The 14,959-nt window shown below is 47.0% G+C and overlaps 1 protein-coding gene across 1 annotated transcript in view; it reads right to left on the reverse strand.

Annotated features, from left to right (window-relative positions):
* Window positions 1–1,460: 1,460 nt before the first annotated feature.
* LOC142784762 (uncharacterized) overlaps window positions 1,461–14,959 on the reverse strand; it is a 49,771-nt gene continuing 36,272 nt past the window's right edge. Inside the window, exons 11-12 of the mRNA XM_075883260.1 lie at window positions 1,644–1,737; window positions 1,461–1,486 (exon numbers count right to left, since the gene is read on the reverse strand). Coding sequence (XP_075739375.1) covers window positions 1,461–1,486; window positions 1,644–1,737 — 120 coding nt within the window. The remainder of the gene's footprint in view (window positions 1,487–1,643; window positions 1,738–14,959) is intronic.

The raw sequence follows: 14,959 nt of genomic DNA on the forward strand, positions 1-14,959 counted from the left end.
CGATGGCGCCAGAAAACTGACCACGATTTATGTGCGTCTACTGTACCTTCTAACCCAGGAATGCTGATTTGGCTCTGGGTCTCGTCTACCCCTCCCGGTCTTTCCCCGAAGCTTTCGTCGAAATACCATGGCCCCTACCGTGTGTGGCTCTTGCTTGCCGGGTTCCAGCCTGTACCAGCTTGTTGCAGCTAACGTTTCACGAATAATAACCTGTGTTTTTACGCAACCTTGCTCGTTTCAATATATATATATATATATATATATATATATATATATATATATATATATATATATATATATATATATATATATACATATATGGCGAACTTTTTGCATCAAGTAAATGTCTGGCTAAATAAATTTTGACGAACTCAAGCTTCATAACCATACAGACACATTTACAAACAACACCAACATCTTCAAAACTCACTTTGAGAGCTGCAGCTCCTGCAATGCACCTCATGTCTCCCATTACTGCAGATAAAAGCGAAGACTTTCCACTGCCCACAGAACCAACAATACCCACTACGGAGCCGCTGCTCACGTTGACACTGATATTTTGTATGGCCGGGACAGCCCCAGTGCAGATTGTCTTTGCCCAGGCAAAAGAGCAGTTGTGCAATTTGACTTGGCCAGCTGCAAAATACCATTGAAATATTTTCAATGAAAAGAAAAGCCTTTTTATTAGGCCCATAGTAATTGTGTCAGTTCAAACAAATATGAGCAATTAAATTCAGCGTAGTACAACGAGATCCACTCATCTATTTCTACAAGGACTTCTGCGCATGTGCAGAAGTCATTGTATACAAGTTGACAAAGCCAATAAATTTGTTGTGTTGTGTAAAACGAAGCCTATAAAAGTTAATCATTTGAGGGGACAAACCATTTTGTCAGCCATAAGAGAAAACGCCTGAAAACGCATTTTGACCTCATCTCGCTTAAAAATCTTGCTTCTCAAACTCTGTTCATCACTCCAAACTAGACATTGGTATGAGTCAGCGATTAGCAGTGTGGTTATTGTCAAATTAGACCCTGACAGGGGCTATTTGTTCCAAAGAGGTATATTCTTTATCTTCGACAGAGATCGGAAGTTAGTCCCACAGGCCTGTAAGGGTTATGTGTAGACAGCCTATTGGCTGGCGGGATAGAGAGAGTGAAAGTGAATAAAGATGAAAGAAAGGCAGTGATGTTATCCATGGCTGACATCAGTAGGTTATCATGCACCGGCCAAGGGGGTTAATGGAATAAAAGATAGAGAAATGATACAGATATGGGAATATAGTAGAGGAAAACAAGTGACCATTCCAGACGAAGGCATAAGTCTTTCCATAAGGCGTAATTTATGCTTCCTAAAGAAACATAAATGATAACAAATTTAACACAACCGGAAGAAAAGAAAAGTACTTATCCTAATTCAGCAAGATAAGTTTCTTTTACAAAACAAAGCTTGACTGGCAGGTTTAGAATATACGGTCTACTGATGAATCTAAAATACAACGAGAATGCGATAAAATCGCGGAAAGTAACGTAACCGATACTTACTTAACTTTATATTACTGTATGTTAGTGGAAATATAAAAAAACGTAAAAATTAGGAGTGCCAATAAGACAGCTCTAAATCGGTAAATTATGAGAGCACTTACTGCTAGCTTGTGTACATTGAAGGGTTTTAGTGGCGTCGGCATTCCACTCTTCGTCGGCAAAAAATGACATTAGTCTTCGGCAGCTGCGAAAAACCTTAACAAAAGAAACAAATGCAGCTGAGGAGTTTTCGATAAAGTCACTCAACGAATGTGTACTAAACTGTTACTATTTTCTATTTCATTGTTTCAGTGCTGATTTACGGAAGGGATGATTTACACTTTCCACTTCTTCTGTTAGGCCTTACTTAAGTGAGCTGTTCCTCTTATGATTTGTTTTAATTGCATGGAATAGTTTTCAAGTTAGTAAGACTGACCAAAATATCAAAGGTCCACTCGTCAGGTATGGTGATTTTGAGCTGACAAGTGCGACGCGTAGACATAGGGCGTTCAGGATCACGTCTGCCAAAATTTGCAACGCTATTCCGCAGAAATGGGTCAATTTTCAAACTTAACGCTGCTAGGGCCCCGTTTTTTTTGCGGGCGCGCACCCGGAGAATAAGGGGATGACATGCGCGTATGCATGATCCTACGTAGACGGCAATGCGGTGACGTTTGTTCTCTTCGCAGACAACTGTGCTTTGACGTTGCAAAACGTGGCACGTGAGAGAGAGAGCTAAGCTTCATTGATTTCCGGCAGATGAAATGGCAAAAATTTTTTAACCCGACAAGCGTGGTTTATGCAATTTATAACTTGAAGAGATTATTGAAACTCTAGAATAATATTGAGACGCAATAGTGGTATGTGCGCGTCTTTTTTTCATTTTTTACCGTGAATAGCAACGAGATTCGGGGCTACTGTGCCGGCATTCCATTTGTGTTCGTGTCACCGTGGTCATAGAGTTTCCCCAAAATAACTACAGGGCACCCTGGCGCTGCGATCGTTCAGTGACCATGGGAATGATGGGTAGTACACACATTTGCGCAGACTTCGTACTTGCGAGCGGCGAATCGTACTTGCGGCTTCATTTATTGCTGTGTCTCAGTTTTGTTTTGAAAAAAAAAGAACGAACCCTTTTCAACTTAGTGACTTGATTCAAAATGGTAAGCCTAAAAGAATAAGGTTGTGAAGTGCAAACGGTGAACATTTGCTAATTTATGTCTTCATGAAAAAACTGCTCCAAGCCACACGAACACACACGGAGCCAGAAGCAGGCCACAAGTACGAAAAATAGAAAGATGTGTGTACTACCCATCATTACCATGCTCGCTGAAGCGCCGTGTGTTGCAGCTCCCATAGACACTAGCGCCAGAGTTTCCTCTAGTGTATATTGAGAAACTCTGTGCTCGTGGTAAGCGCATCGAGCAGACGACAGCCATGGAAGCGTAAGTAAAGCTCCTGCGCGTTTGCGCCCTCATTGTGCTCATTGATTCTATGACGTCTAATAAGCGTTTCCAAGCCATTCTGCAGAAACAGGCAGTAGACCATAATATAACACTGGTAAAAAAAGTGGGCCCCGTATATGCATGTTAATTTGCAAATGTCGTAGAAAGACGATAGTCTTGCGTGTGGAAAGAGTGAACAAAACATTTATGTGTTGTTCTGTGCAGAACAATTGGCAGCATATCCACGGAGTGAATGATGGAGAGCAGGGCGAAGCATTCATCCGTCCATTCGTTCTTGCTTCCGTCCGTCCATGCGTCCGTCTGTGTGACCGTCCTTGCGTCCATTCGCCCGTCCGTGCGTGCGTCTGTTTGTGCGTCCGTCACTGCGTCCGTTCATGCGTCCATCCATGGATCTGTCTGTGTGTCCGTTCGTTCATCTATTCAACACTCCAAGTACCACCATCTTGCATCTTTTCATCATATATTCCCCATATGGAAGCACCGCCATCTAGCGGACATTACAAGGACTAACCGAGAGCTGGCACAAGCACTCTTTCTTACGACTTGCGCTGCGAGTCTACCTCCCACGTTTAACCACTTCGAGTTCATGGTATATACTAGTTCACTGTATTCATGGAACTATGGCGCAACACTCGCTAAACCTTTCTAAAACCTAGGAGGTTACACCCAGCCAGTATAACGTAGCAACCCTTTCTTGTCAGATAGTGCTCAATGTGCATGCCAATGGCTGCTAATGGGGACTGCAGCGTGCCCGTTGAATAAAAGCCGAATGCTCTTGTCTCTCATTCCCCTTTAGCAGCCATTGGCATGTACATTGAGCACTATCTTTTATTGTTAAACAACGCACAGAAGAAATCTCTCACCGGCACCACCTTGGAGGTCAAAATGTGATACTTGTTACACACTACTACTACGGCCACGAGGGACGAACAGGTGCCGCTATAAGGAGCTGCGCGTGTTTCCTCGTTGTCGTCGTTAGCCTCTCAGGGCGTCCCTGGGCTGGCGGACGCCCGTAATGGCAAGCCAGCCCCCGAAGAAGGCGCTAGCCTTCGACGTAGTCGTACCCGAGGGGACTAGTCCCAAGAACGTCGTTGACGTGACGTCTTCAATAGAAGGAATGGAAGAAGTGTACTGCGTTCAGCACTTTGGAGGCCGGAACTACCAAGTTACCGTCAACAGTGAGGCCGCACTGGCCCAAATTGTAGACGCGTCGCACCTGATCATCAAAGGGGAGCGCGTCGCCATCGTACCTCTGGGACCCCAAGTGACCCAAGTGACCGTCCTGTTTCTGCCTTGCCTCGTACCCAGCGAAGTCCTCGCACAAGCACTCTCTCCCAACGGGAAGGTGCTGCACATCACCAGATGACTCTGGGATCGCGCCCAACCGTGACCACTGGGACGCGATACGTCCGCATGGAAATGAAGGCTTCGTCACCGGTGCCCAACTACCTCAAAGTTGCGGGCCGTCGAGTAACCTGTGACTATAAAGGCATTCAGCGAGTGTGCCGTCGATGTGGAGACAGTGGGCACTTCCGCATGAACTGCACAGCTCCGTTTTGTGGAAGGTGCGGCGTTTATGGCCACGACGGGAAAGGCTGCTCGCTGCCGTGTCGCCGTTGTGGGGACCCGCATGCCGCACCATCAGGCCATGGTATTCCGAAGCGGAATCCAAAGATTTCCCTCCACTTTAAACGGGAACGCCATCTAAGAACAAGTGCGACGATTCGTCAACGCGAATCGCGGTAACCGACCACTACCAAGGTGTGTCAGTCGTGACGCTGCATCAGTCGCCCACTGCGTTCTCAACGATTCCGGACCTGGTAATCCTTCCAGGTACTGAAAACTTGAGTTCCCCGCGTCGCGTGGCCATTTCTGAGAAATCGCAGGCCAAGCCCTTGTCAGACGAGGCGCCTCATGAGGAAGGCGTCTCGGATGGAAATATTGCATCTAACGCGCCTCGCGTCGCTGCTCTGTTCACAACAAGTTCAGGTGTTATCGAGGAGTCTACATCTCACGACGACGACGCCTGCATCTATGTGGACTCCGACAGCACCGCGAGTGAGGCGCCCCTACAAGTTGACGAAGACACCAGCCCCAGTGACATAAGCCAGGACAGTGCAGACGCCTTTGTACCATCCTCGCTCAAGAACCCGGACTCCAAACGCCACCGGATGACTACTCGTGACTTAGAAGCCCCCACCAGAGACAGAAGTCCCCTGTGGACTTCAATGCGATGCCGGAAGCCCCGAGCCTCGTGTGGATTGCCTGGCCGAAAAAATGACTCAGCCACTTGCGGGGTACCGGCTCCTGCACCTGATAAAGGTACCCCTGCATTTGCGTGATTCAATACTATGTTTTAATTTTCCCCATGGCTTTTACTCTAAAAGTTATTACTTTTAACGTTCAAGGTTTCCGCAATCCACAAAAACAGGCTGAGGTATTAGCTTTTGCGCGTTCAGTGCACTGTGATTGGCTGTTCGTGCAAGAAACAAATTTTTTCAAGCTTTCTGATGTACTCGCTTTTAAGCGCGCGTTCAATATTGATTGTTTCTTTTCGTACGCCAGCACGCGTTCGACTGGCGTCGGAGTCATTATTTGTAACCGAGGTCTTTTACGTGACCATCATGTTTCCTTCGATGCCTTCGGACGTGGGCTGGCGTTCGACTGCACCTTTTTTTCGTTAAGAATAAGATTCGTTGCCGTGTATGCCCGAGCGGCGCGCGTGAACTCAAACGCATTCGTCCAATCTCTTGATGCGCTCCTTTTAAATTCCCAACATGTGGTACTTTTAGGGGATTTCAATTGTGTCTTAGACTCACACGCAGACGTTGGAGGTCCGGGTCGCAGTCGGTCAAACTGGAATGCCAGAGAACTCGAACGTCTAGTGCAGCAATTGACATTAAGTGACATTCATCAAAGTGTGCATGGCAGTAATTATGCCTCTACTTGGCGTCAAGCAGCATCGAGCAGCCGAATCGATCGCGTGTATGCATCCCCCAGTCTCATTACCTACGTTCACGACACCGGGGTAATGTCATTGCCACCGACACCAGTGTACATTAGCGACCATCGGACGGTTATGTTCTCTCTCCGCCTGCCAGCGGGGACGCCAACGATGAACAGATCATGGCGTCTCGATTGCCGCGTCCTCCAGGCCTCTAAGGCTACGGAAAAATTGTCCCGAGCGTTACACGCATCGCTCATTGGGGCGGATGTAGCTGATTGGGATCGCCTCACAGAACAGTGGCGCCATCATTGCAGTGCGTCGGGCAGAGGACTTTGCACACGTATGTCGAAAGATGCGTTATTGTTAATCCAGAAGATACGCATTGCCAATCCAGATCCCAGTCCTTCCACTGTAATGCGGGCATAGAAAGAGGAGCTCGTTGAGCGGTACCAACGTATTATGCGCACTTCTTCACACTCGGCTGCAGCTAGGGGCTGTAGACGTGCACCGTGTGCGCACCCTGAGGTACTAAGGTATGCACGCAGAGCTCTGCTTCATCCACCAGGCTCGCCTGCCCACTTCCTGGACTCTCCCTCCCCAGCTGCTGCGGGCACGCGCGACTTTCAGGAATTCACTCAACACTTTCAGTCAATAGCTCAATCTGGTGCTAATGTCTGTTACCCAGGATTAGTTTCTTCGCATCCTCTGCTAAAATATTTACCTCATGATTTCAACATGTCAAATGACATCCTGCTATCACCGCCATCCGATAACTAAATCAAGGGCGCATTAGACGCAATGAAAAAGCGATCGGCCCCAGGGCCTGACGGACTCCCTGCAGAGTTTTATGTACATTTCTGGCCTATCATTGGTCCAACTATATATGTCACACGTCATTCGCAAGTACACTTCCAACCTCTTTCCACAAAGGCCGTAGAACACTAGTTCCCAACAAAGACCCAAGGTCCACGCGACCACAAAATTGGCGCCCTATTACCCTGCTCAATGTAGATTACAAGCTCTTGGCCAACATTTTGGTGTGCCGAATCAGTCCATCTCTTGCAACAATAATCGCTTCCAACCAGGTCTGTTTTGTTCCGGTCCGAGAAATACACACCCATACGTGGCTAACGCGTGATATCATTCAATACACCACTAGCCGATGTGCGGAAGGACTGTTGGTTTCATTAGATCAAGAGAAAGCTTTTCATTTCATAGAACATGGCTATACACTAAATGTTTTACGTGCATACCGATTCCCGGATAAGTTCATTGACCTCATCCACGCAATGAACACTAATTCAGAAAGTACCCTTCACTTAGATTCCCGTGAGAGTCTTGCATTTACAGTCACGCGTGGGGTCCGTCAAGGGTGTCCCCTCTCCCCAGTGTTATTTATCCTTGCATTAGAACCCTTCTTAAGGGCCGTTGAACATCACCCGCAGATTCGTGGCTTACCTCTACCCGATAACACTCAAGTAAAGGTCACTGCATATGCAGATGATATTACTCTACATTTACATAATGAAATGTCGCTGCAGCATGTTCTTGATACATTCAATGATTTCGGTATTATCACCGGTGCAAGGTTAAACTTTTCTAAAAGCCAGTATTTTTTTTATTGGCAGCACCAGCAGTCGTATCAACATCATGTCGCCTTTACAGTGGTCTCCTGAGATTTCAATACTCGGAGTTACTTTCACTGCATTTGGTATACAGGATAGCACATGGTCATCCGTTGTACAAACTCTTCTAAGTGATATCAAAGTAGCCAAGTACTTCAAATTCCCCCTCATGAAACGCCGATACTTAACTCAAACGGTGTACCTAGGAAAATTTTGGTACCTTTGCCATTCTGTTAAACCACCGCTCCACGTCTGCAGGAAAGTGCAAAGCTGCATCTGTTAATTTTTTTGGTCTGGTGGCACAATATTGTTATCGCGTCCAGCGTTAGCTCAACCGCGAGATCAAGGTGGTTTAGCATTCCCTGACGTTTCCGTCACGGCTTCTACATTGTGCCTCCACACTCTCTTGCGAATACTAAGCAATAATGGCATGCCCGTACAGACACTGGCTCGCTACTATCTGGGGCCATCACTACGTGTCTTCTTGCCTGATAGCCAAATAAACCAAGGTCCCCAATCAACTGAATTACCAGTTTTGTATCGAGCCCTAATGGCATTTCACTGACGTTTGGAAGCTACGTGCCCAGAGATAGAGGTGGCCGATCCTAAGTGGTGGACACTATGGTCGCCCTTCTATGGCTCTTGATGCCCCAGCATCATCAGTCTGTAATGAACCGCGCTTGGAAACCGATAACTGCCGCAGTGTTGCCAGGGCATCCCAGAGACTTTGCCTGGAGGTTGGGCTGGGGCTTGCTCCCCACGCGAGACTGGTTGCAGCAATGGCAGGTGATTCGCACTTCCACTTGCCCCAACTGCGTCATGCTAGAGACCAATCGACATGCGACGTTTGAATGTGTGGTTTCCCACCTTTTTTGGCGTGCGGTTAATGCTGGTTTTTGGGGACAGGGTGTGCGAACTTTCGTGTTTAACGGCCGATTTCCGCGTAGCCACTTCTCCGCTCTGTTAATAGTTGCGGGGCTGTTCAGCCTTTGGAGAAACTGATGTGAGGCCGTAGCTGCCGATTGCCGCCGGCGTGCTTTGTGGCCGATACTGGAAGAATGAGACGAGAGATCGCGTTCCTCTCCGAGGAGCTTTTCTTCCTCGGGGAGCAAGAGTTTCTGCGGCATTGGTCGTGCTCTTTCGTCAAGGTGGAACACGAAAGGATACAACTTATTTTTCGACCGACTTGGTGCTAAGCAGCGCCCGTTGAGTTGCTCTATATGATTTCATTTGTTACATATCGTGTTTCATTGCATCTATTGTATCGTTATACCATTGTATCATGATATCGCATTGAATTCTTGACGTATATGCTAACATTGTCATGTATATTAGAGCATATGTCTTCACTGTAACGTAGTGGTGTTAGTTATGAAATATAGATGTGCCGAAATGTATGTGCCCTGTTACTGGAATGGTATGAAGCTTTTGTGTTCTGTACATGCTGTAAATAATTTTTTTCTACACACAAAAGAAAAAATGCAGCTGAGGAGTTTTCGATAAAGTCACTCAACGAATGTGTACTAAACTACTCTTGTCTATTTCATTGTTTTAGTGTTGATTTACGGAAGGGATGTTTTACATTTTCAACTTCTTTTGTTAGGCTTTACTTACGTGAGCTGTTCCTCTGATGATTTGTTTTAATTGCATAGAATAGTTTTTAAGTTTGTTAGACTGACCAAAATATCAAAGGTCCACTCATCAGGTTTGCAATTTTGAGCTGACAAGTGCGACGCGTAGACATAGGGCGTTCAGGATCACGTCTGCCGAATTCGCAACGCTATTCCGCAGAAATGGGTCAAATTTCAAACTTAACGCTGCTATAGGGCGCCCTTTCTTTTGCGGGCGCGCACCCGGAGAATAAGAGCATGACGTGCGCGTATGCATGATCCTACGTAGACGGCAATGCAGTGACGTTGGTTCTCTACGCAGACGACTGTGCTTTGACGTTGCGAACAGTGGCACGTGAGAGAGAGAGGTAAGCTTCATTGATTTCCGGCAGATGAAATGGCAAAAATTATTCAACACGACATGCGTGGTTTATGTAATTTGTAACTTCAAGAGATTATGGAAACTATAGAAAAATATTGAGACGCAATAATGGTATGTGCGCGTGTTCTTTTTCTATTTTTTTACCGTGAATAGCAACGAGATTCGGAGCTAATGTGCCGGCGTTTCATTTGTGTTCGTGTCCCCGCGGTCTTAGAGTTTCCCAAAATTAACTAGAGGGCATCCTGACGCTGATATTGTTCAGCGACCATGGGAACAATGGGTAGTACACATATTTGCCTAGACTTTGTACTTGCGGGCGGCGAATCGTACTTGCGGCTTAATTTATTGCTGTGTCTCAGTTTTTTTCTTTTTGAAAAAAAAAAGAACGAACCCTTTTAAACTTAGTGACTTGATTCAAAATGGTAAGCCTAAAAAATAAGGTTGTGAAGCGCAAACGGTGAACATTTGCTAATTTATGTTTTCGTGAAAAAACAGCTCCAAGCCACACGAACACACACGGAGCCAGAAGCAGGCCACAAGTACGAAAATTAGACAAATGTCTGTACTACCCATCATTCCCATGCTCGCTGAAGCGCCGTGTGTTGCAGCTCCCGTAGACACTAGCGCCAGAGTTCAACTCTATGCCCGTGGTAAGCGCATAGAGCAGACGACAGCCATGGAAGCGTAAGTAAAGCTCCTACGCGTTCGCGCACTCATTATTCTCTTTGATTCTACGACGTCTAAATTAGCGTTTCCAAGCCATCCTGCAGAAACAGGCAGTATAGCATAATATAACGCTGGTAAAAAAAATGGCCCCATATCTGCATGTTAATCTGCAAATGTCGTAAAAAAACGACAGTCTTGCGTGTGGAGAGAGTGAACAAAACAATAATTTGATGTTCTGTGCAGAAAAATTGGCAGCATATCCACGGAGTGAATGATGGAGAGCGGGGTGAAGCATTCGTCCGTCCATTCGTTTTTGCTTCCGTCCGTTCATGCGTCCGTCTGTGTGACCGTCCATGCGTCCATACGCCCGTCCGTGCGTGCGTCTGTTCGTGCGTCCGTCGCTGCGTTCGTCCATGTATCCGCTCCTGCGTCCATTCATGCGTCCATCCATGCATCTGTCTGTGTGGCCATTCGTTCATGCATTCAACACTCCAAGTACCACCATCCTGCATCTTTTCATCATATATTGGATGGATGGATGGATGGATGCTATGAGCGTCCCCTTTATAACGGGGTGGTGACAAGTATGCCACCAGGCTCGACAAAAAAAAAAAACTTTTTTCCCTTTTTTTTTATGTTGGCCTAATGCCTCTACTTCGATAAATTCTATCTTAATGGAAAAAAGGTAAATTTTCAGCTTAAGTTCTCTGCCATTTACGGCACACTGTCCATATTTTATTTTTCCAATATTTATTTTTGTCCTTTCTCTCTAATTTTCTGCCACCAATACTCTAACCGTCTCTTACTTATTTCAATCGCGGGTGTGTTCAGCTTTCCATTGTTGTCCCTAAAACCCAAGGCTTCCTGTAGGTTCGTGCCCAAACGTACACCTGGGTGGATATCTCCACATTCAATCAGAACATGTTCCGCCGTTTCCTTATCTTTCCCGCAGCATGTGCATTGTTCTTCTTCTTTACTGAATCTTGCTTTATAACTACGCGTTCTAAGGCAACCCGATCTCGCTTCAAACAGTAAAGCGCTTCCCCTTGAATTATCGTAAAATGCCTCCCTCCTTATTTCATTTTTGCCCTTTCGGTAGTTACTCAAAGCCGGTTTTTTCTCCATAGCTGCCATCCAGTAAATCCTCTCCGCCTCCCTGACTTTTCCCTTAACGCTCTTTGTTGACATATGGCTCACAATACCAGCCGTATATTTACTAGTGAGTCTTCTAGTTCTTTTTCTCCACTGTGTGTCCACGCTCTTCCTATACAAATAACGGAACACCTTCTCTGCCCATCTACTCTCCTTCATATTTCTTAGCCTTTCTTCGAACCTTATTTTGCTCTGCGCTTCCCTCGCTTCAAAACCTGCCCACCCCATATCGCCCTTTACAGCCTCGTTTGTCGTCTTCCCGTGAGCACCCAACGCGAGGCGTCCCACAGTCCTTTGATTTACATCCATTCCCGATTGCACCTCTGCCCTCATGCACACCACTGAGTTCCCAAAAGTAAGCCCTGGAACCATTACACCCTTCCACAGACCTCGAAGCACCTCATACCTATTGTATCCCCACAACGCTCTGTGCTTCATTATTGCCGCATTCCTCTTTCCTTTTGCTGCCGAGGCTTTTTCCTGTACCTCCATGTATCTATCACTCTCATTTACCCATACTCCAAGGTACTTGTATTCACTTACCCTCGGTATTTCTTGGCCTTGTATGGACACCGTCTGATCACAGGGATCATTGAATACCATCAAACCACACTTCGTTACACTGAATCCTAGTCCAAGAGCTTCACCTTCCCTTCCGCATATATTCGCCAGCTGCTGTATATCATCTCGACTGTCCGCAAATAAGACGATATCGTCCGCATAAAATAAACCTGGAAGCTTCTGCTCAATCATCATGCCGCCCTGTTTGTGTGACAGATTAAAACCAATGTTGCTACCTTCTAGCGCTTTTTCCATACTCACCATGTACAGCATGAATAACAGTGGGGACAAAGGACGACTGTGCTTTGACGTTGCGAACAGTGGCACGTGAGAGAGAGAGGTAAGCTTCATTGATTTCCGGCAGATGAAATGGCAAAAATTATTCAACACGACAAGCTTCGTCCCTATAAAGGTGTTGAATTCTCCATATAGAAGAACCGCCATCCAGCGGACATTCCAAGGACTAAACGAGAGCTGGCACAAGCACACTTTCTTATGACTTGCGCTGCGAGTCTACCTCCCACCTTTAACCACACTTAGAGTTCATGGTATATAGTAGTTCACTGTATTCATGGAACTATGACGCAACACTCGCTAATCCTTTCTAAAACCTAGGAGGTTACACCCAGCGAGTATAACGTAGCAACCCTTTCTTGTCAGATAGTGCTCAATGTACATGCCAGTGGCTGCTATTGGGGATTGCAGCGTGCGCGTTAACTATAAGCCGAATGCTCCCGTCTCTCATTACCCTTTAGCAGCCATTGGCATGTTACATTGAGCACTATATTTTACTGTTTAACAACGCACAGGAGAAATCTCTCGCCGGCAGCACCTTGGAGGTCAAAATGTGATACTTGTTACACACTACTACTACGGCCACGAGGGGCAAACGGGTGCCGCTGTAAGAAGCTTCGTCCCTAAAACAGCACTCGCGTGCTTGGGGGTTGGTTGGGCTTCTTCGGCCTCTTAGGCCGCGTTCACACTGAGCAATCCGGCCACCGAAAGTGCTCCAAATCCGGTTCGGCGGTGGCGAAATTCGCCGAAAGCGCCCTCTCCGCGCCGATCGCTCTCGGACCGATTTTTGTGACGTCTGCCGCCGAATCGGTCACCACGGACCAATAGGAGCGCTGGTCAGGGAATTTTGAAAAATAACGGCCAAGCCCTACTCACTTGTTATGCCGCAGTGCACGTAACTGAACGTTGAAACCAACGGGAGTTTAACCGACTCTGTGCCTACTTCGCGTCCGTATTTCGTGGAAGAGGTGACCGAGCTTGCCGTTGGCGTGACCGAGCTTGTTGGGGTCTTGCAGAGCAAAACAAACCCACCAACGGCGCTGGCGTCGGTGGTTTTAGATGCGGAAGCATCTTATACTCGCGCCTTGTAGTGCGCCGTCCGCGCCGTCCGCACCGCTTCTCAAACATTCGACAGCTGACGCGCGCGCATGCGCCGTCGCGCCGTCGCCCACCATCTGTGCCGCGCGCGCTTCTCCTTCGAGAACATTCGACAGCTGACAGCGCATGCGCCGTCGCGCCGTCGCCATCTGTGCCGCGCGCGCGCTTCTCCTTCGAGAACATTCGACAGCTGACAGCGCATGCGCCGTCGCGCTGTATATATACTCAAGGTCGGCGCTCGCTCGCTCAGTTGCCGCTCGTCCGTTGGTTTGTACGGCGCGTCGACGTCCGAAGTCGCCGTGAAATGAATGCCAACGAATCCACAAACAGAATGATCGACGTCCCTTTCGCATACGTGCCCTATGTGTTCACTCATTTAACACCCCATTTCACAACCACGTTAACCAATTTAGCCATCGACCCAAGTAAGTCGCAATTTAACACCCGTTAACCAATTACATGCTTCCGCATCCTCCTCAGTGTTCCCCCGAGGGAAGCTGCGGGCAATTTTTTTCTGCTCTTCGTGCATTACAAGACAGCCACTTGCCAGCAAAGTAAGCAGTACTGTCTTTTATTGCTTCCTGCGTACGAGAATCATTGAAGTATACACTACCGAATATCGCAGTCACGTTTGCGAGCCGTGACAACAACCGGGTGACAGCGCATCCATCCCGCGTTCGCCCGGTGGTAAATGGCATTTTCGGCGGCTCGGCCGCGTCCAGTGCGAACGACGCTGCGTTTCGGTGGCAGGGGAATTTCGATCGCTGTAGAAAGCGGATGTTCCAGTGTGAACTAGGCTTTAGTCGAATGCCGGAGAGAGTAAGGAAGACATTTGGTTTGCGAAGGCTACGCGGAGGAGCGGCAAGGGTATCTAGTCCACCTCCTCTCATCCTCGTTTCGCGCCACTTCAAAAAAAAAAGAAAAAGTTTTCTCAGATCGTAAGTTAATGGATGAAACCAACAATCGTGGCAAAATGCTCCTCATTGAATACACGACTTCCACGGTCTAAATAAAATTTTTGTGGGGCCTGGTGAGGTGTCCTTTCTTAACCTCTGTAGATTTGGAACGCTAATTTCCTTCAATGTCATTTCGCTTAAGCCTGCTTTTTGACTCTGTTACCGGCCCCGCCACGGTTGTCTAGTGCCTAATGTACTCGGCTGCTGACACGCAGGTCACGGAATCGAATCGCAGCTGCGGCGGCTGCATTTTTGATGGAAGCAAAAATGCTGTAGGGCCGTGTGCTCAGATTTGGGTGCACGTTAAAGAACCCCAGGTGGTTGAAATTTCCGGAGCCCTCTACTATGGCTGTTTTATGATCATATGGCAGTTTTAGGACGTAAAACACCACGTATCAATAAGTGAATCTGTTAACGCTGTTCATTTCTTCGGAGCATGTCGAGAAATAATTTCCGATATTTATAGAGACAAACGCTTACAGTGTCTCAGACTTTTGAAAATCTTGCATCCAATTTTTATGAATGTATGTATAACATTATTCTAACAAACCCTCACGACAATGAACGTCATTTAGTGTCACGCATTCGGGTTAGTAAATATTTATACCAAACGAATATACTCACTTCTTTCAGCACTGTGTTCAGTTTACAGGTTCCGCCAAACTGCCCAGGCTAAATATT

Source organism: Rhipicephalus microplus, unplaced genomic scaffold, assembly GCF_043290135.1.
Source record: "Rhipicephalus microplus isolate Deutch F79 unplaced genomic scaffold, USDA_Rmic scaffold_15, whole genome shotgun sequence".
Classification (NCBI taxonomy): Eukaryota; Metazoa; Arthropoda; class Arachnida; order Ixodida; family Ixodidae; genus Rhipicephalus; species Rhipicephalus microplus.